The sequence below is a fragment of the Euprymna scolopes genome, chromosome 1 (assembly GCF_053919585.1).
Source record: "Euprymna scolopes isolate OS-2025 chromosome 1, ASM5391958v1, whole genome shotgun sequence".
Taxonomy (NCBI): domain Eukaryota; kingdom Metazoa; phylum Mollusca; class Cephalopoda; order Sepiida; family Sepiolidae; genus Euprymna; species Euprymna scolopes.
This window is the reverse complement of record NC_136482.1, coordinates 54,461,911-54,484,889: the sequence shown is the minus strand read 5'-3', so window position 1 is coordinate 54,484,889 and position 22,979 is coordinate 54,461,911. Positions and strand designations below refer to the sequence as shown.

Below are 22,979 nucleotides of genomic sequence, written 5' to 3'. Positions count from 1 at the left end.
TCTCCACTCTTTAGCGGGAAAAAACTGCACTATTTAAGGTTGGGACATATTTCAACCTTTAATATTTTAGAACGCACGAATATTTTATTGCGTAAATAATAAAAAGAAGTTCAGCTAACAATTTGAAATTATTTAATTTTTCACCTCTTTGTATAACTAAAGTTGTTAAAAACAAAATTATAAAAATGCATACACCAAGTTTAAGGTTTCTTATGACAACATTTTCAAAACATATTATGTCATGTACGGGATAATACACAAGCATTGAGTTGATAAAACAAGAACTACACGAACGGTTACACATTTTAATACATTAATCATATGATAGTACATGTACTTTCTTGTTATCTGTGGGCATGCAATTGATGTTGTTAAGGTAAATTTTTCACAGTCTGAGAAAGCCTAAGTTGTTCATCGAGATATATTGCATAATAAATTATTTAAAATAGAAGAAAATTGTCCGCATTTTAAAAATCACTTTAAAGATGCATCGCACATTTTATCATTTTAATAGTATGAGAATCGAAATAATTTAAAGTGTTACAAGTTTGATTAGCGATTATAATGCACGCGGAGAAATCAACTTCGCACGTATATTCATGTGAGCATACATAAATGCTGTGCTCAACTATTTACAGCTTTTTGCATGCATATTTGTATACAGAGCCACTTATACATATGTATGTGCGCATACGTATATGCGCCTTGTACATCTGACATAATTCATTAGATATTGACGCAGTAGTTGTCTTTAAAAAACAAGTTTTGTCGTCTTTCCAAAATTGTTTTGACTCATCTGATTCTCTTTATTCTATTTAATTTGCCAGGATAACATTTAAAAAGTTCCCATATGTAATTTGATCTTGTGTTCCAAAATAAAACAGTTTTTTTCAAGTTCTCATCGAGAGTTGCTGCTTCAAGGGATAAAAAAAGACATCAAAGCTGCTTGACAACAATTGGCTTTCAGATGACTGCGTGCGTAGGCTCCCATGACAGTATAAAAGCTTTCCCTTGACCAAGCAACATTAGTTTCCACCGACTCACTTGTCTATCGGTGTCTTCGGGTAAGTAGATTGTATATTTTTTTTGCAGTCCCAATAGCACAATTAACATTCGCTGCTCTTCATATTTCATTTATTTATAATTTAATTATAATTTAAAAACATAACTGCGTAAACGTTGTAGTTGATATTGCTTTGTTGCTTTTAAGGAATACTATTATAGTGGTCAACCTTACAAACAATAATAAACGCTTCCACTCAATAGAAAAACAGAAGTATTTGCCTCTCAGCGTTTATGCTTGAGTGCTTACTTAAGCCAGTCGAACTTACGTAAACCAACACTCTTCAGTTATTGCATTTGTTTGTTTGTTTGCTTTTTTGTTCAATATATTTTGTTTATACTAATAATCGAGTTGTATAATTCTTTCGGACGCTTATGGAACCACAATACTGTTCTATTCATATTGCGTTGATTATGATATTTTTTTTTGACTGACGCGCACATTTTTAATGTCATCTTTAATAAATCGTATCAAAGGGAAAAGTTTTGATACGTTTTACGATGAACAGATCTCAGACAATTTACACATGCTTTTTATTGAAATATATATTTGCAATTTAATTCATATAAAACTAATAAAAATGTTACTAATATATTAAGCAAGAATAAGCAAACCACTTCACAACATATTCCAGATTTCTCGATAATAGCTTAAGTATAGCCATACCTATTTTAATTTTTGAATCTTAAAATACATTTACAATTCTCTGAATGCTATCATTCTAAATAGTATTAATATGTATTGATTTAATAAAAAAATATATAAATATTTATTTCTTATTAATTGTTTATCAATATTTAAAATCAACTTTAAGCGTGTAATATAAATAATAACTTTAAGAGTTATATATATATATATGTGTATATATATATATAAATATATATAAACACAATTAAATTTAATAAAAATATTTCTAAATCAAAATCTGTTGATGAATGTTCTTAAGTTTTTACTCGAAATACTTGAGAAATAAGTTCAAAATTTTTCATTATCTTTAATGAGACTCGGCTTCAAATCGTTTGGCAATGGATTAAAAAAATTGTACATGAATATTTGTATTATAAAATAAACTGTATTTACGAAAATAATAGCGACACGTTTTTAAACAAAAGTTTTTAGAACATTGTAATGGTTCCACATTCGAAATGAACATTTTTCCGAGTCGAATTCTAATTTCTAATATCATATGTTGTGCAAATTATTAATAGCTGATGTGTTTTTTGGAATATAAGTAATTATTTCCTTACAGCCCATACTATTTCTAGACGATATCAATATATTAATTTATCTACTACTATAAATATTTTACAGTCAACATCTTAGAAGACAAAATGGCAACCGGTCATATTATTGTTTCAACGTTACTTGCAGGTAAAACTTTTTCTGTTTTTATAATTGGATTATGGTAAAATAAAAATTGTCAATTGATTGGGACACTTAGAAATGTCATTAATTGTTTAATGTAAAAGATTTATCTACGTTCTTTCATGAATTATTTGAATAATGTAAATAATAAAATTGATATCTAAAAAATAGAATAAAACGAATGTGCTTCAATAAATGTTACGATCATTCGCTGAAAGTAATAGTGCCATGATTTTCAATTAGTGAACACAATTTTTGCCAAGATATTTTTAAATTACGTTTAACAATATGATTTGGACTACTTTAAAAATATTTAATCCATTTCTACTATATTTTTCAGTTATTGCACTAAGTGAAGTCAGCAATGCCGGATTTTCAGGTAAATATTTAATTACTGGTTATATTATTTAAACTAGTGTGATGTGCCCGGTCTTACCCGGGCGTAAAATACGTTTACATATATTTTAATTCATGCAGATTCTGTCTTGATTATTATAGAGCCAAATCTGTATTAAATTCAAAAGTGTACATAATATACAGTACTGATCTCAAAGGTTAAAATAAAGTATTCTGGTGCCATCAAATAGAATCGAAACCAAAACAATTAGCGCCCAACCACGTTTCCTACCCTTTTGGCTATCGACAAAGTAAACAAAAAGAATTAAATCGAACTAAAATGTGTGTGCGCATATGTAAAACAAATAGAAATAGGTCGGGAAGTTGAAATAAACATTTCGCATTTCAAATTGCCGACATTCATCCAACGAAGATTTTACTCGTCGTAAACCGAAGTAGTTGTATGATAACTATTTCTTGCGACCAGTTGTTTAAGAGTTTATTATTTAAATGTTTTCACACATACGCCCATACACACACCTACTGTTTTATTTATGTAAATTACCATATAGTTTATTATTGAAACTAATCACTATTATTCTTGGTTTAATGTTACTGTATCAGTTACACACATTTCTCATGATTAACGCATCCATATAATCAAGGTGGAAAACGTATGAAATAGCAATGATGTTTGAGGCCTCAATACGAGTATATCTCATTTTTTTCTTAAAACAATTGCGGGATGCATTGTCTCCAATTTTTATGTAATGTCTATTTTGTAAAGGAATGCCAGATTTTTGCTCGCGTTTCCAGGTATGCTGCGACGTTAAATTGCTTATATTCTCATTTACTATCTAATGCAATTGACAAATCCATAAGCAAACACCATATTCAATTACTTTATCGATATACATAACTTTTCTGAAAGAAATACATAAAATAAATCTATTAAATCAATGCTACTGTGAGACGTTTTGTATTAAATCTTTTTGTTATTCTTCCGCTTAACGGTAATATTTTCATTGTGGAAAGCGTCAATATCATGAGTATATGACACAATCATTTCTAATGAATACTAAATCTATATTGTTCTCTTAAATCGGTAATTGTTTTCATTGAGCTTAAATAGTGAGAGGGTGTTAATTGTTAGACAATTAGAACATTTTAAACTAATAATATGAAAATTCAATTTTTACAAATATTTAAGAAACTAAATTAGTTCATTAATTAGACATTCAGTGTCTAGTAAAATAACAAAATATCTCAGTCAGTGTTCGGTAAAAAGCAGGGTTTATATCGTACATTTAATTTATCGACATTAAACAATATACAAAATCTACATCAAATGTATAGCATAACAATTATTATAAGAAAAGAAAAATATAAACATCTTTAATATCTTCTAATACTTCTGCATATATATATACATATATATATATATATATATATATATATATACTTTATTTATAAATTTTATATCTTCTAATAATTCTACATATACATATATGCATCTATATACGTATATATATACATATATATACATATATATATATATGTATATATATATATATATATATATATATATATATATATATTCGCCTGGGTAACAATTTTCATTCTACAGGTCTGGGTGGATTATATGGTGGACACGGACTTGGAACATATGGTGGATACGGAGGACTTGGTGGACTCTATGGTGGATACGGTGGATACGGACTTGGTGGGCTCTATGGTGGATACGGTGGATTTGGTGGATACGGTGGATTTGGTGGATACGGTGGATTTGGTGGATACGGTGGATACGGACTTGGTGGACTCTACGGTGGTTATGGACTTGGCGGACATTCTTTGAGTCATGTACATCATGGTTCAGTGGGATATGGTTATGGCGCTGGTTTGGGAGGCCTTTACGGTGGGTATGGTGGACATGGTGGAGGATTCTATGGCGGTTATGGTCTTGGCGGTCTTCACACCCATTATGGTATTGGTGGGCATACGATTAACGAAGTATCCCATAGGATTCAACCCCTCGGTTACGGCATCGCCTATCAAGCTGGGCATGCAGTTCACAGAGTAACTCGACCAGTCGCTCATCATGGTGTCATTTCTCAACGTTATGCCATTCCTCACTATGAAGTTCGTTATGTTAACTATCCAGTTGTAAATCGTTACATCCAAATGGTCACAGTTACCAAACCATACATTGTTCCCCGATATGAAACACACTATCAACAATATCAAGTTCCAGTGCCTCGATACCACGTTTCAATGGCTCAGTACCCCGTTGTCATTCCGAAAGTACACATTGCCGAAAGCCATCAACCAGTGACACATTACAGCCATGTGTCCCAAGATTTCCACCAACCAATCTATGGTGTACATTACCCAGTAGGCCACACTGTTGAGCACAGAACCCATCATCAACCTTTCGTGTATGGTACAACACATTACGGTCCCTACTAAAGATTCTTCCGGCATATCGACATCACCCGATGTGAGTATCTACTTGGATTTGTTACGACTTTTCTGTAATATTATCCATCTGTGTCTTTCTCTAAGATCTCATATGATATCATTACACGACAATTTTGAATTAATTGATATGAGAGAATTTTTTAATTTAAAGATATATTTTGTTCATATTCAGATATTTATTTTAAAATCATGCCAAAGTAAAAATAACATATAAATCTAAATATATTTATTTACTGACATATTAAACTAAATGACAATAATTTTTTTTTAAATATCATGCACAATAAGTCGTTTATAATAAGGATTATATATAATTATAAAATTACAGAGAATAATGTATGTGCCATAAATAGACACAGCAAATTAAACCGTACAAAATTTATTCTAACACATATAAGCATGTATAGTGATTGAAGTGTACAATGGCCTTGTCATTTCATTAATTAGAATTTTCCTAACAAATGAAACGTTTACATAGGTCAATATATGAGATGAAGGTGCTCTGATGGGTAACGACAACGACTGAATACCTAGATGTCCCAAGTTCAAATCCAGTTCTTTCCATACAAATAACTTTACTTAGGATATGGCAAATGTCACGTAGTCCCTCCCATAACAACCAATTACTTACTGGAAAAAATCTGTCCAGAAATTTACAGGGGAAACCAATGCCGAAAATAGATATCATGATTTGAACTATATGATCATGATGATGGTTAGCCAATATGTAAAAATATTGAATCGTTATTTCGTTAAAGCCTTCTATTAGGAGTAGGGGCGAATACGAATGCCTACTAGACACTGTATTTAGGTGCCATAAGGGATTGTTACGACAACTCAAAATGCTTACACGGATTCCCACAATATATCATAAGCAAATATTTTATCTTACATAGTATTTAAGTGCAAATGGAATCCCATTCGTATGACTGTAAAAAAGGTACATTTAATCGTATTGATGCTGTTTCAAGTAATATACTCAATCAGAACTTATACTTTTTGTAGTTGCAAAATAAAGATAACGCATACGAAAAATAAATTATAACATAGTAAAATTGTCTATTGTGGAAATGAAAAATGTACTAATCCACTGCTATATAAATAGCTTTGTAAAGTAAGAAAAGAGAAAAACTTGTTATCTCTAAGAAAAGAACCCTTTATCTTCAAGAATTTAATGAAGTAAAATGGAAAAATAGAGAGAAACACACACACACACACACACACACACATATATATATATATATATATATATATATGGAGGATCATAAAAAATTATAGCAATCCAAGGGGCTTGATGTTTAACTTATATTTAATATAAACGAAAATTAATAAACGTAAAAATGTCTTGTATCTTCTTTTTTATCTTCATCTATCCATTTATTTGCCGAAAACAATGACAAATATAAATCATTCAATATAGACTCATTATTTTGAGCAATGGATATATTTTATATTTCGTGAATATTACCTTTCTTTTCAAAAAGAAAATGACTAAAGGAAGACGTTAAAAAAACAGAAACCTCCAAGACATTTCGTTTGCCAATTTCTATTCATACGTCACATAACTTTAGCACTCGGTTACATGCTTTGCTATAGCCTACTTGTACTCTTCTACATTTACTTACAACAATGTTTAGCCTATATATATATATATATATATATATATATATATATATATATAGTCATCTATAAACAAACTGTTTCTTTGTATAAAAACCTTTCCGTTCCAAGGCAACTATGTTGTCGATGATTAATAACTATATCTATTAAGTATTGATAGGAAATTATACCTACAATCATTTTATATAAATACTTTCGATACTTGACATTATTATTTAACGACAGTGATCTTCGAAGAAAGAGGGTTTATGTATAGTCATCCACAGGTAGACTCTTTCGCCGTATCACAGAGAGACCATATATATATATATATATATATATATAAATATATATATATATGTGTGTGTGTGTGTGTGTGTGTGTAAATCATTTAGTGAATTACACGAATCTTATTCTTTAACTGTGTACAATGATTACGATGTTTACACTGAAAATAAAATGTGAATTCAAACAACTAAGCAATATTAGTGTTATATAATATCTAAACATAATGTTGCGCCAGAGCGAAGTTGATTATTACTCTTACTTGTTCTATAGTTTACTCATTTCTATAGCGGAACTTCGAACTGTAGAACATAATAACACATGTTTAAATATGATGCTATTTTTAATAAGTGAGAATAATTTTCCTTTTCTTTTTCTTTTTAGGGATTTTCGCAGTCATCCTGACATTCTGACAAAACTGAAATTCACAAGCAAATCATTTTTATAATGTAATAACTGAAACAATAAAACATGCTTAATATTAATCATGTGATTTTGTTTTGAATTTAAGAAGTCTCATTTTGATTTCTCTCCTCGGAGAATACATCGTGTAATACAATATGAATGCGAATCCATGTGAGAGCTGGTAAATTGTTTTTCAAAAAATTAGTATAAAAGTTTTTGTTTTTTATATTATATCATTATCTTGTAATCATATATTATTAATGTTTACATAAGTGTTATCTAATTTGTTGCACTCCATTCTTCTGTAACGAACGAAAATAACACTTTATAACGTTATGAAAATCAAATAATTATTTATCCCTCTATTTACAAAAAAAAAGCCTTTTTAAATTATTAATCATATAATATTTTTTTAAATATGTAATTTTAATTTTAATGCTAACTGGTAAATCATAGAAAAATTAGTAGATCTGTCTGTTTAATTTCCGTACTTTTATTCTTATTTGGAAAATAGTTTACGTTATGCGTGATGTATTGTCTTGATGCATTATTCCGACATTTAGCAGCTGATTCCTCGGCGTATTTGAATATTATTGTTGGAAGCTCGAAAAAAACTAATGTTTCGACATATTCAACCTCTCATAAGACATTCAATATGTTACCGAAAACTTCTTAGGTTTTAATATTTAAATAAATATAGATTCTTTGAACGTACAAACATTAATCCTTATAATTAAATTCAATTTTTAAGAGTTTTGATTAGTAAGATTGAGAATCTACGATGTCACATATAATTTTTATTATATTCTACTTAAAAGTGATGAATCTTTATCAAAACCTGTTTACGCAAGATCAATAAATGATATTTAATCTTCGATAATGTACAACACAGTATTTTGCGATCAAGGTTTCTGTAATTTCGGAGTTTTGTTTTCAGATAATATAGATAACTCAAAACTCGTGTAATTAGAATATTTTTGTAATTGTTATGAAATATTTTGTTATGAAATATTTTGACATAACTTTCTCTAAGTTTAAGTGTTTATTCGACTCAGTATTCTAAATTTGCTTAAAGTGGTATGAACAATTTTTTTTTAATTTACAACTTCCGGCAATGATGTATATTTGTACGCATTCACTTTATAAAGTAATAATTTATAGAAGCTATTAACATTAAATCATGGGTATTGAATATTTTTCTTAACATTTTATAATTTTTGATCAAGAAATTACTTAAAGTATGACCGATATTAAATATTCTTAGGTTATATATCCCATTTATATATATCTTCAACGCCCGGGGATCAGACTGGCCAAGCATATACCTGCACGATTTCGGAATTCGTATATGTCTAATAACAACGTATCGACGAGCACATCCGGGTTTTTAATACGCCCGGACCCTTACTTAGCACATCCGGGCACTCACCAATTCAGGAGTTGGCGATCGGATAATATTTGCTCGATAATAAATTGTATGGAGATGCATCGACGTGCTTATCCGTGCCACGCATGGTGTTCGTATCGAGGTTGGCCAAAATGTATTCAATTTCTCAGATGTTTCTCTCTCCTACACGGATAAACTAGCATTAGCGAGAAGTTTGGATGTGGGTATCCCTCAACGTAGCATTGATAAGGAGAATATTTTTGCCGAATTTGAGGTTCTACATTCTCAGCTCAAACACCATGGTCCAAGGTCAAATGAAGATGCCCTCTATATGAAGGCAAAGTTAGCTAACCAATTTTGCCAATTCTTCTACCAACATAAATGATTTTGTATAAAATAAGATTCATTATCAGGTCGCCAAATATTTAAACTCTAATATGGACATTTATATTACTAAACCGGACAAGGGTGCCGGTGTGGTCATACTCAACAGCAATTATTACACCCAGAAAATGCTAAATATTCTTAATGATAGTACAAAATTTAAGAAGCTAGGCGACACTTCAAATGACAACACTTTGAGTACTGAAGTAAAACTAAAAATGCTTTTTCTTCGCTTACATAAAATTAAATTTATCAGCAAGGACACTTATGAAAGGATCCGACCCGTAGGTTCGCAGCGACCACGGATGTACGGGTCCAAGATCCATAAGGATGGTGTTCCCTTAAGGCCCATCTTATCGATGAATGGATCAGCTCAACATGAACTTGCAAATTGGCTGGCCGAGATCCTGGAACCTGTGCTGAACAAATTGTCAAGTAATTGTATTACCGACTCGTTCCGCTTCGCCGCTTCCATGTGTGAACTGGAATGTAGTCCTCAAACTAATTTCCTTTGTTCCTTTGATGTCACTAGCCTATTTACGAATGTTCCACTCGATGAAACGATTCAAATATGTGCCGATATATTGTACTCTGCTTTTCCAGAGAATATTTTTATGGAACGTATAGAACTGGCCACTAAATCGGTCAGTTTCAGCTTCAACAATGAAATGTACCAGCAGGTGGATTGGGTGGCAATGGGCAGTCCTCTGGGTGCTATCCTAGCTAATATCTTCCTAGGTTTCCAGGAATCTGTGTTATTCACTCGGGTTACCAAACCTTTTCGTTATTGGCGATACGTTGATGACACCTTCGTCATTTTCAAGTCTCGCCAGGTAGTGAGTGAATTTTTCCTGCATTTGAATAATCTCCACCCAGCTTTAAAATTCATCATGGAGGAGGTACACAATGACTCTCTTCCCTTCTTGGATGTTTTGGTGGAAAGGACAGGTAACAATTTCTCTAGCACAATATACAGGTAACCGACTTTCACGGGCCTGTATATCAGTTAGGACTCCTTTGCCCCTGTAAAGAGGAAAATCAGCTTGATTAAAACATTGGTTTACCGTGCACTTATGATTTGCACGGCCAGCAAATTAGAAGATGAACTAAAAAAGATTACAGATACACTCATTAAGAATTGTTTTCCCGAGTGTATCATTGCTAAGGTTATTAAAAAAAAAAAACTTGCGCAATCAAATACTGACATTTTCTTCGAGCCACCTAAATGTCCGGTGTATTTAAAGCTCCCTTTCATTAGCGTTATCAGTAAAGGTTTTTCTGATAGGATCAGATCTATGGTGTCTCGCTGTTACTATGCAGTGCAACCCCATGTGGTATTTGGTACCAAGAAGGCTTTTTCGGCTTTTCAGAAAGATGTTCTACCCACACTAGAAAAATGTTTAGTAATTTATGAATTCAAATGTCAGTGCGATGCTGCCTATGTAGGTCGAACTCTTCAAAGCCTGGGGGTCAGACTTAATCGTATCCGCCGATGTTTTCTCTCGACAATATATCGGTTGTAAGATGTCTCGAGATTTATGTTAGATTCTTTTTTTGTATAATCGCTAATATAAATTTACTCTTAAATCGTTTTTATTAACGAATTGTTGCTTTCCCCTTAATGAATTATTTATTTCCCAGCTCGGCATGTCTCCGGATATTTTGCTCAAAACTATATATATATATATATAAATATATATATATATATATATATTGAGGGTAAAGATTAAGAATTTTAAGTTATAAAACAGTTTCAAGAGGAATAATATAAAAAAACAAATTGAGTGGACGACTGTTACTGAAACGACCCTTATTTTATTAATATTGAAAAATAATATTTGTATTTTTAAGTAGTTTGTAAAAAAAATTAATTTTTTTAATTCACGAACCGGTTTGAAACAAATCAAAACGGCAGCGACTTTGAAATGGAGAGCCCCGTTTTCAATTTGAAGGAGGGGCACCTGAGCATTTTGTGTTAACAATTTAAGAGAGTTCCGTCAACGTAAGGAATATTTATAAACATATTTTAATGTTTTCCGTTATTTTGTGCTTGAGGAATATTAGATTGTGGCATGTGTAGTTTATATAAAAATTAATTTAAGTAGTTATCGCCTAAAATTTCGTTTTAATTTCGGTTCGCTGAAATTATTTCAAGTAAAGAGCTTTAAAAACTATTTAAAAAAAAGCATGAACTGAAATTTTATTGACTATGGTAGCATTTATTTGTTGTATATTTATTTTTACGGGTAGTCGTTTGTTGCCTTTGTTGCTAAAAACTCTTACTAAATAATATGGACGAAATATCGAAAAACAAAGAAACAAAAACAGTTTTGAAAAGTAATGAAGCTTTACTTACTTTAGTAAAATAATCCGAAAGAGCAAACTTGGATATTAAAAAAGTAAACACGTAATTACTTTAGTTTTTTAAAGCAAAGAATCGATATAAATATAAGAAAAGAATGGCGCCCTTTTCAAGCAGAACAGCTTCGTTTCAGTTTCACAGTATTGAACGGTGTAGTATTGCACCGTCGGATTCAGGATTGTACTATTATAATGTAAAGAACACGCAGAAAGGGGTGTAATCAACTGAATTCCTTCTAGTCCACTGACAAAAAAAGCTTAAACAGATATATAAATAAAAATAAAAAGGTTATGTAAATGTTTTTAAAAAGACACGTAATCACGTGAGCAGGATTTTTTCCTTCTTTTGACACGATAACAAGTAACGTTCTTATTTTTTATTATTTATCTATTTATCTATTTTCGAAAGAGTGTCACGTGCAAGTGGAGAAGGAAAAAACAGAGTTATGTAAAAATTTGTATCGAAAATTATCTAAAGTTCCGACTTTTTTTCTGGCTTTATCTTTAATAAGAACGTGAATTTATGAGGTGAATTTATTCGACACAATATGATTCAACTAAAAAAAATAAATAAAAACTAACGTGAATTAAGATTAAAGTTAAGGTGTTATTGTGGACCCTCGCCCCTTTTAAAAAACCTTATTAAACTTTGTGACATATTTACATTCTATGGAGGTCAGGCGCGAACGAGCACCCAATAATTTTATTATGCCATATTTCTTCAAACTGAAACATAATTATCAAAATATACTTACGCAAATAGATATGAAAAGTCTATGTTAAAGTTTGTGCCATATTTCCATGGAGTATAGGCGCGAACGCAGACCCCACGATTTTATTATATCATCCCTATTGAAGTTGAAACATACTTATCAAAGTATTCTTATGTATATCTATATCAAAATATATATATCAAAAACCTTTGTAAACGTTTTTTTTTTATTTTGTATTTCCATACTTTGGGGGCCAGGTGCGAACGCAGACCCCACAATTTTTTATGAACCACCGTTCTGCCAGATCAAACATACCCATTCCTGATCCTCGATATATCTTCTATGTAATCAGTTTTTTTTTTAAATAGTCAACCATATAGGAGCTTATTCGTGACCACACACACACACACACACACACACACACAGACGTTCAGCTATATATATATATATATATATATATATATATATATATATAGGCAGAGAGAGAGAGAGAGAGAGCGAGAGAGAGGCATGCTGTTGCATTTGTTTTCTGGTCAAAGATGATGGAGAGAAATATGGGAGCGCTTGTACCTAGGAGTAAGTATCCAGTCTTACGTGTATGCAGTTTCTAAAGTGGTAATGTTAGTCAAATATTCCTAAGTTCGATTAGTGTGTTAGTGGATTTATTTTGTTTGAGGTCCCTTATACTCTGGTAAGTACATGATTTGATATTATGGCCGTATCACGGATATTAAACATCGGGAATTTGACACGTTTTATAAAGGCCAGCTTAGAGCCGTTAGAGGCTTAATGCTACGAAGTTTATTGCAAAGTAATTGTTTTGGAAGCCCATATTGCAATATATATGGAAGGTTTTAATATTTTGGCAGTACAGATGTTTATATGGAGTTAGTTGGGAGAATGATAGTAGATTTTTTTTATTCATTTCTGTCGCTGTTATTTTGTTTGATGTGTGCTATGGAAGAAAATTGAATTTAGTATTAGACTATGTTTTGTTGTGAAGCTTAGTGTGTTGAATTGTTGGTTTTCCATGTTTTTTGTTAAACTTCCATATAACGTCCAAATTCAGCCGTGTTTATCTCAAGAAATTACAAAACTCCACGCTTTTTTAGATATCCGTTGATGTTAATGAAACTGGCAGACATATTGCTATTTTGTCTTGTGTTGGGTTCTTTTCTCCAGTTGGTCTTTCATATATAAGTTTGTTTTTTTTACACAAGAATCACCACTTACCAAGGCCTGGAGGCCACTCGAGAATAAGGGTTAATTGGTATACATTAGTCAATGTGATTATAGCGTAGTAAACATAAATAGTTGGAATTTTGTAAATTGGATTACTAAAGGGAACGGTTCATCAAGAACTTGTTTACGTTGGACTTAAAGACAATCAGATTGTAGTCAGCTGGAAAGCAGGAAATCAGAAGGGAGTTCCACAGGCGTGCATTTCTAAGAAAGAGACTTTTTCATGAAATATACATTTAAGTTTAGGCACAGATAAAGAGTGTGGGAAATTATTGATAGGGGTTTCGGTTAGACGAGTGTTTTTCGTGAAAGTTTGGCGAGAGGGACCATAGATGGAAGCTCATCTGAGCACTTGCCATGAAAATAACGATAAAGCAGAGACAGGCTCGCAACGTTTCTTCTGTGGGAAAGAGGTGGCAGGTAAGAGAAAGAAGCACCCCCACTAAGCTACGAAATCTATTTTGAACTCTGTCATGGCAGGATAAGCTGCTTCTAGCAGCCCCTTTCCAGATATGGCAACAGTACTCCATCGTCGGCCGTATCTGGCTTTTATAGAGGTGTAGAATTGCATCAGCAGTGAGATATCTACTGGAGCGGTAGAAGGATCCCACCATTTTTCCAGCGACATTGGCAAAGAAGACGTGTTACATTTCAGGTCAAGATTAAAGGTCAAGCACATAAGCTTGTCAAAACATGAAGCCTCCCCAAGACGAGAACAATTCATTTCAACCGATGTCAGATTGGCATCAGAACATATATGGTGTAGAGATAAAAGCTTAGTTTTAGATCCATTAAAAGTAACTAACCACCTCTTTCCCAATTGTACCACATTCTCAAGATCAGAGGAGAGAGAATCAGAACAAAAACTCGGTTGTTGACAGCCTTTGATGTGCTACCATAGATTGTAGTGTCGTCAGCATAAATGTCTACGAATGATGTAAGGATGTGATTTGGAAAATCATTAATGTAGATCAGGAGGAGAGTTGGGCACAGGATGGATCCCTGAGGGACTCCAGCATTAACACTGAGAGCATCTGGTTTGTGCCCATCAAACACTAATCTTATGAAACTATCGGAGAGAAATTATTTAATAATTGAGAAGACATTTCCAGCTATACCATAGCTGGAGATCTTGTGAAGTAGACCTTTATGCCATACCTTATCAAATGCCTTTGATATGTCAAGAGCAATTACCGTAGAGAGGAAGCCTCCGTCGAGAGATTCGCTAATCTTATAAGATATAACTGTAAGTATGACTGATCTAGATCTGGCAAAACGGGAATTATATTGCACGTCATTAAGAAGGTTGTGTTTGCTAAGATGTTTGCCTACTTCTCCAGCATTCCAGCAGCTTACTCGTGGCGTACAGGAGACTTATTGGTCTGTACTGAGAGGTAGATGAGCAATTACCTGAATTCTTAAATACAGAGCATACTGATGAGATTTTCCAACGTGTTGGGAAGCATTTCTCCTTAAGACAACGCTTAAATAACTTTGTAGTTATGGGCGCTAGTTCTGGTTGAAGCTTTTTGAGCACTATAATTGGAATGCTACATCAATAGAAATATAAGGCAATTGAATTAGAGAGAGAGAGAGAGAGAGAGAAAGAGAGAGAATAATGAAAATAATTTTAAGTTATTTATATCATTGAACCCCTTTAGTAGTTCAGTTCTTACAATTCCCTCTACGATAAAGAACATCAGTAAACTACTGAATATACAAGATATTTATTTGAAATCCAAATTTAATAAACAGTATGCATTGGTTCTTTACCGTTTTCTGAAATGCAAGAATACAGCGATCGTCGTTGTATTTTAAATTGTGACTAACACGGTTTTTAATGAAGAAGAAAAGGGCCATGTACTTTATGTCGGACACTGAAAATAAATACATCGTAGTCGAAGTGATCTTTCTCACTAAATCAAATTGACTCAAACCATCAAGGTTTCAAATTATTTGGAGATCATCAGATCTGTTAAGTGTTCAACCTCTGTTGTCAATAGCGTTTTTAATGCGTCCTTCTTATTCAGATCCTTAGGAATAATTTTTTAGGACAGCGCTGTAGAAAGAATACTGGAATGGATATTCAACGTGGAGCCATTGGATCTTTCAAAAAATAAAACCTTGTCAGACTACGATACCCAGAAAGTAGAAGAATTCATGGAAAACATAGAGTTTAAGGACGGACTGTATTGGATTGAGTTGCCCTGGCAGACCGACAAATTGTCTCCAGTGCAGTCTAATCATCAAGTAAACCTGAAGGTTTTAGACAGGGTGGTACACGATCTGAGGAGAAAGGATCTCTACGAGAAGTATTTGGGAGTGTTAGATGAACAAGAAGCGGAAGGCATTATCGAAACTTTTTGATATCCTAAACAGTTCTATAAAGATGGGTGGATCCCTCATCGTCCGATGATTGAGAATGAGTAAGGACAACTACGAAAATTCGACTAGTTTTCAACTGTTCATTTAAGGTCAAGGGAGGAGTTTACTTACACAAAGCAGCATACTCGAGGGTAAACCTAACAGGAGATCTGCTAAATTTTACGCTACTCTTTCGGACCAACAGGTATACGATATTGGGAAGCATCAGGAAAGCGTTTCTGATGATTAGGTTCTTGAAGGAATCGGACAGAAACACGTTTTGATTATTTTCCAAGCGGGATGATTGTCTGGTGTGCTATCGATACACAACCATTATCTTTGGATTTAATGCTATCACTTTTATTTTGAATTGCATTTTAAAATTTACTGCTTCTAGGTCTCCAGGATATAAATGTACCAGGATATTAAATTCAATGTTTATCTTGACAACTCTGAAGGTGAGTTGAAGAAACTATATCGCCAAGTGAGAGAAAGATTGCAGAAGGGTGGATTTGATCTTCAATCTTGTAATACCGACTGTATAAAGCTACGCGAATTAATGCAGGACCACAAGACTTTGTCGACTCACAGTTGTTCATGGAAAAACGTTCAGGGTTACAGATATTACCCTAGATCTCATCGCATTAGCCTCGCTCAACGTACTTGTGACCCCAATTTAGAAATAAAACGCCACATCCCCTCAGCTGCGTCCTGTGTGTTTGACCTATTGTTGTTGTCAGTCACCATTCAGTGTCGAATAATGGCGGGAAAAATGTGGAAGGCTGGGTTTGATTAGGATAAGCCCATTTCAAAGGAAATACAACAGAGATGGAAAGTACTGGCTGGAGATTTGTCTATACTCCCTTCTCTTTCCTTTAGAAGATAAGTACTGGATAAAGATGCCGATGAAAGCTTGCACATTTTTACGGATACCTAAAAAATCATATGGATTTTCTGAGTTTGTGGTTCAGGGGGGATACATTTTCTGTGATATTTCCAAGGCAAACGTAGCACCTCTAAAGCATAAAACTCTGCCAACGCTTTAAATGTTAGCTATTTTTTTTGCAATTAAATGTATTAGTAACATCTAAAAGTCTTACCAAGGAATGAACTTTGAGAGTATGTATCTGGTTGTGGGTGCTGAAATTGTTCTTTCTTTCTCGGGGATTGACGACGGCTAAATTTAAAGAGAATTTCTCCTTCTGGTTATCGGGTAACACTGTCTGTTAACCTGATCGTGTACTGAACTGCCTTAATGTAGACAACCAAATAATATTTCACAACAGTCTGTTATATGCCTATGATGAAACTTGCTATGAACCAATCATCCCCCTCAACAGAGTTTTCTGTTTAAATAAGCTTCTGTGTGTAGTTTCCAGAGTGTTTATATATAAATTTAAACACTCTGGAAACTACATATATTATTATTATATAATTATATATAAATTAAGAAGGAAGAAAGGGAGCCTAAAAAGGCTGCTATAAAATACTTGTTTCAGACTATGCAGCAACAGGCATTCCCCCTTGAACTGAAGTTCCTCCAGAATCCTCATGGCTAATCCGTCCCTAGCTTTGTGAGTCAGCATAACCTGATCCTGGACAAGTCTGGTGTAGTCCGCTCCAGGGCAGGATCTAGAAAATGTATCACTTCAATATGAAGTTTTAAACCCAGTATTACTAGGGAATAATCATCCCTTGACTGACCTGATTGTGAGGGATCAACATGAGTAAGTTACACACAGAATGTCAGGGTTTTCGATACCTTCAGGCAGACAGGTCGTAAAAGGAGTCCTGAAAGACTATTACGTTTGCAAAAAAATATATCTCTACCTTTCTTGTATACTAACATGACAGATCTTCCAAAACATAGAGTAAATCTAGTGGGACCATTTTTACATAGGGGAATTGATTATACCGGACATTTGTGGTTACGCAACGATAATTTACCATCGAAGGTTTACATTATAGTATTTACATGTCTAGAAATCAAGATAGTATACCTTGAACTGGTCGAGGACATGACAGTTGATACCTTTCTATTGGCTTTCATTAAGTTTTCTAAAATATTACTTTCGCATATATATAGTGACAACGCGAAATTCTTTTTGCTAGAGCTAACTTACTACATGAAGCCCTTACTTCATCAGACTTTGAAGAGAAATTTGGTCATTACAATATGAAGCATGTAAGAATTCCATATGATTAACTTGGTATGGTGGAATTTGGGAGCGAGTTAATAGGACGTAGAAAAAGTGGTTTCACAAAACCTTTGTAAGGTCCATCTACAGTCAATCGGAGCTGTGGACAGCCATCTCATATCTCCAACGGACAGTAAACAGCAGGTTGTTAACATATGCGAGTTCACGCGGTTCAGGGCTAAAGGTGATTACGCCTAATCACTTCCTGCACCTGGATCAAAACCCTGGATTCTTCTCAGGTTGGAGTCCTATAAGTAACGAGGATGAACTACCTTCCAGGCAAGTATTGTTGGGCTCAATGAGAGTTTCTGGGGTTCTGCTCGAGGGATTCAAACGAATATGGCATCAGGAGTCATTGTACTCTCTTCGAGAGCGCAAGCAAGATCAAATAAAATACAGATAAGAGAATATTGTGACAATAAAGTTCTCCAACAAGTCTAGACCATTTGGGGCATTAGGAAGAGAGGAAGAGTTGTTGCCGGGGGATGATGGTATGGCACTCTCGGCAGAGATACGTTGGGGGAATAAGAGGGTAAAAAACACATTCGCTGAAACATCTGTACTCACTGGAATTGCATGCGAACATGAAATAGAAGTGGATAGTCCGGAATCTAGTTATGAAGGTTGGGAACAAGATTACGGTATTTCTTGGTCGGATACCAGCTTGGGGGAACACATCTTTGAACAGGAAAACAATAGGTTGTTTCGAGCTATCCGGCAGTCGAAGTAGCATGCACGCCCCGACGCCATATTGATTAGCGTCGCTAGCTATTAGTATGTCCAACTGCGAGTTGAAATGCGCTAGGAATAGTTTTGAAGTCAGGATTCTTTTTATTTCTTGGAATGATGTCTGGCAATCTTCTCTCCACTCCCAAGCCTTATCCTTTTTCAGCAATTCATTAAGTGGTGCGCGAAATTTGTGCATATTTAGAATTAATACCTGGTAATAATTTGCCAAACCTAAAAAAAAAACTCTGCGATTGAGTTATCTTTACTGGTGCCGGCATTTCTTTAATAGCAGTCGCCCTATCTGGGTTTTGGCGTCTGCCATCTTTATCGATTATTTGACTCAGGTATTTAATTGTTTGTAAAAAGAACTCGAATTTATCTGCTTTGATCTTAAATCCATAATCTTGTATTCGACTGAATACTTGTCTGATATGTTTTTCATGTTTCTCCCTGCTTTTGCTCGCTATGATAATGTCATCAATATATGTGATTGCGGTGTCCAAGTCAGACAGCATAGTATCCATTACTTGCTGGAATATTGCGGGTGCCACCTTAATACCAAACGCGAATCTATCGTATCTATACAAACCCCGATGAGTGTAAATACAGAGGAGGTTAGCGCTTTTGTCGTTTACCGGAATCTATAGGTAAGCGTCGCTTAGGTCGATCTTAGAAAAAAAAACTTGCCGCCATATAATTTCGTGAACACTTCTTCTGGACTAGGTAATGGCTAGTGAAAATCTTCAAAGGAGTCCGGTCGTGAAGTCGGCGCAAACGCGAATTTCCCCGGATCTTTTCTTTACGTAAACTGCCGGAGTAGCTCACTCAATATATTCAACTTTAGCCAGTATACCGATGCTTTCTAATCTGTCTAGTTCCTGATTTATTTTGTTCAGGGAAGCTAACGGGACATTATGTTTCTTTTTAAACACCGGTTGTGTGCCAGGTTTCAACTTAAAATCTGCGGCCATTTTTGTACATCTCCCCAGGCCAGGAGTAAATACGTTTGTGAATTCTTTTTTAAAGCAAGTTATAAGTTTCTCCGTTTCTGCTGGGCGGGTATCTATTTTCTTGCAGAATGTGGATATAGGAAGATCCCAGAGAGGAAACTACTCCATGCTGTCAGAACCGAACAGGTTCTCACTATCTTTTAGCACATACAATCTTAGTTTTTTTGTTTTCTCCCGTAAAGTGACGTTTGCGATTAATTCATCTTCAAAATGAATTTTTGTACCATTAACGGCCGTCGACGTTCTGTTAGTTTTTAACATAGTCGGCTTTCGTAATATTTTCCACGTTTTGAGATTTATTATTGAAAGATCCGATCCACTGTTTAATTGGAATTTAATAGCCTTGCCAAAAATGTTAACCGTTACACATTTGCGTAGATTTTCATCTACGACGTCCTTAGTTCTGGTTTGACGTACACGGCTTCTATTCTGAGTTTTCCTACAGTGCGAACTATTATGACCGATCTTATTGCATAAATGGCATCTTTTTGTTAAAAATGGGCAATCCCTTACCCAATGTATTCCACCACATCTGAAACAAGCGCTCGGTGCTTTTAGTTTTCCTGAGTTTCGGTGGTTAGTGTATGTGTGGCATTTCGACGGTTTTTTCTTAGTTACTTTTTTTTATATTCGCGATGCCTGCTTCGATATTTCTTGCATCTTTTTTTATAATTTTTATTTTTTGACAATCCTCAGTCAATTTTAAAAGTGTTAAGTTCGGTTCATTTTCTAATTTTGTAAGGTCTCTGCGCCTGATTTCCGCATCTTTTCCCGAAGTTAACCCTTGTGCAAACACAAGACATTTAAAATTGTCTGCTGTTAGTTCATACAACTTAAAGTCATCACAGTGTTTGTTCACTACAGCTGCGTGGCAAAATCGTCATTATCGTCTTTTACCACATTCAAACATCTCCAACGCTTATGGAAACAACCGTTTTCGACGAGAAAAGTTCTGTTAACAAATTTACCGTCTGATTGAATGATAAATCTGCTTTTTTCTGAGGCAAGATGTAATCCACGAATTTATCATGCTCAGCCGTTTCCAATTTTCGTAGTAGAAGTCTGGTTTTCTTTTGATCAGACCAGTTGCTGCAGTCAATATTAAAACATCTTCATGACGCCAAAAATACGCTGCGAATGATTTTTCCTCTTCCTCGTATTAAAAATTGTCTATCGCGGTCCATATTGTATTCTGATAAAATGCTGAATTGCTTTCCGCGTTCGCATTATCCTTAACAATTTCTGTAAGCAATTTCTCTGTTCGTAATTGACGTTCGGCTAACTGTTTTTGAACTTCTAATTGACGTTCGACTAACTGTTTTTTGAACTTCATTTTGCTGTTCCTCGGTTCGTATTTGACATTCCGCTAACTGTTTTTGCAATTCTTTTTGCTGTTACTCGAATCGTATTTGACGTTCAGTCGAGTGTTTTTCGGATTGTGACTGACGCTTTGCGGCATCAATATGCAACTTGGTCAAATGTTCCAACGCTTCTTTCAATTCGTCCATTTTGCTTTGTCAGCATTAGCAATTTCAAAACGTTCGCTGAATTTTACAAAACCGTTTTATTCTTCCTTATTTCTTCCTCCAGACAATAAAACGAACAGAAAAAAACATAAATATATAAAAAGTTAATTGTCTAAAGAAAAAAAATATCAAGTGTATATTTTTTCTCCAGAGAAAAAAAATAACGCCCGATTTTAGCAGCGAAAGCCACAATGGACGAATTCTTTTTCCAAAAGTATAAAAATTTATCTTTCTAAGTCGCGACGAACTTTTTTCTTTTTGCAAAAATACAGCGCTATCTTTGAAAGTTGTGACGAACTTTTTTCTTTTCAACTCTTTTCCACCGCCGAAGGGTTATTGAAAATACAAGATCATCTGTTGCCCAAAATGTTTAGTCGATAGTTATTAAGCAGGAGCTAGGCTCCCCACAAGTTTTAGCGCATAACAAATAGGGTTCTGAACAAATGCATAACATCTATCCCAGCCATCATCAATGGACCCGTGCTGATAACAAGAAAGTCCAACTTTTTGCTTAGTACTTAGCATTAAACTTACCCCTGTGTGATAAAGCCCGGCTACTCCCGGTATTTCCACTTAGGACTAACAATACTCTTAGCCACATCTATATAATTGTCGGGCATGTTTCAAAAGTTAGCAATAACCTTGACTCCAGTAAAATAACTGGCGCTGAAAATAGCTACAACCTGAATGAGTTCCAATGATAATGCTATTTCAACGTTGCCATAAATAAAGTTGCTTCCCAACACTGAAAAACCTCGACAATCTTTCACATATTTGAAAACAGGGCTCGGTCTTCTAAAACTCACTACAGTTGCTGGAGTCCGTGAGAGAGGAATTGTTAACACCTCAGCAAAACAACCTATTTTGTTTTGAGAGATGAACAACTGAATATCTGCACTTAAAGTACTATAACACAAGATCAGTGAATATATTGACGATGAATTCGTTTCTAAAAATAAGTTCTACACAGATTTAAAGCATTTGATAGAGTCTATAGTCTGCTCAATTAATTTTCCAGCTAGGGAATAGCTAGAAATTTTCTGTGAACCATGAAATCATTTCTCTTTGAAAGGTTTTTAAAATAGGCATTGATGGCAGAAAATCTGAAGCTCATTGAATTAAAGCAAATATCACGCATAAATCCTGGGCCCAACTGATCGCCATGGGCATGGAATATGCGCCTACTTTAAGGATAGCATTCTATGCGGTAGAGCCGTCATTAGAGAAGACCTTGATTTACCCTATATGTGCTTCCGAGTTTAACTTGCTTACACCACTCCGTTTATATATATATATTTTTTATTCAATTTTCACCCCAAACAAGGCACAGTGCCACTTTGAAGCAGGATGCTACTATTAGGAACTTAATTAGCGGGGTATTATGAAGGGAGAAGAGTAGAAAGATGTTTGTTAACATTACACTTGAACTTCTGCATACCATTGCAGTTGGGAAAGCAGAATCCCGGAAGGGAGTTCCAAAGACCCGCAGTTCTGGGGAAGAAACTATTAGAGTAAAAGGCTTTCTTGCATCTAG

At 34.2% G+C, this 22,979-nt stretch overlaps 2 protein-coding genes across 2 annotated transcripts; both read left to right on the top strand.

Annotated features, from left to right (window-relative positions):
• The first annotated feature begins 989 nt into the window (after positions 1-989).
• On the top strand, positions 990-7,611 carry LOC145296853 (uncharacterized). The gene is made up of 5 exons (XM_080143016.1): positions 990-1,064; positions 2,375-2,434; positions 2,769-2,807; positions 4,392-5,261; positions 7,511-7,611. The coding sequence occupies exons 2-4, from the start codon at positions 2,395-2,397 to the stop codon at positions 5,228-5,230; spliced, it is 918 nt and encodes a 305-aa protein (XP_079999142.1). The 5' UTR covers positions 990-1,064; positions 2,375-2,394; the 3' UTR covers positions 5,231-5,261; positions 7,511-7,611.
• A 1,744-nt stretch (positions 7,612-9,355) lies between these two features.
• LOC145280256 (uncharacterized) lies at positions 9,356-10,282 on the top strand. The gene has a single exon (XM_080132034.1). The coding sequence runs from the start codon at positions 9,356-9,358 to the stop codon at positions 10,280-10,282; it is 927 nt and encodes a 308-aa protein (XP_079988160.1).
• The last annotated feature ends 12,697 nt before the right edge of the window (positions 10,283-22,979 follow it).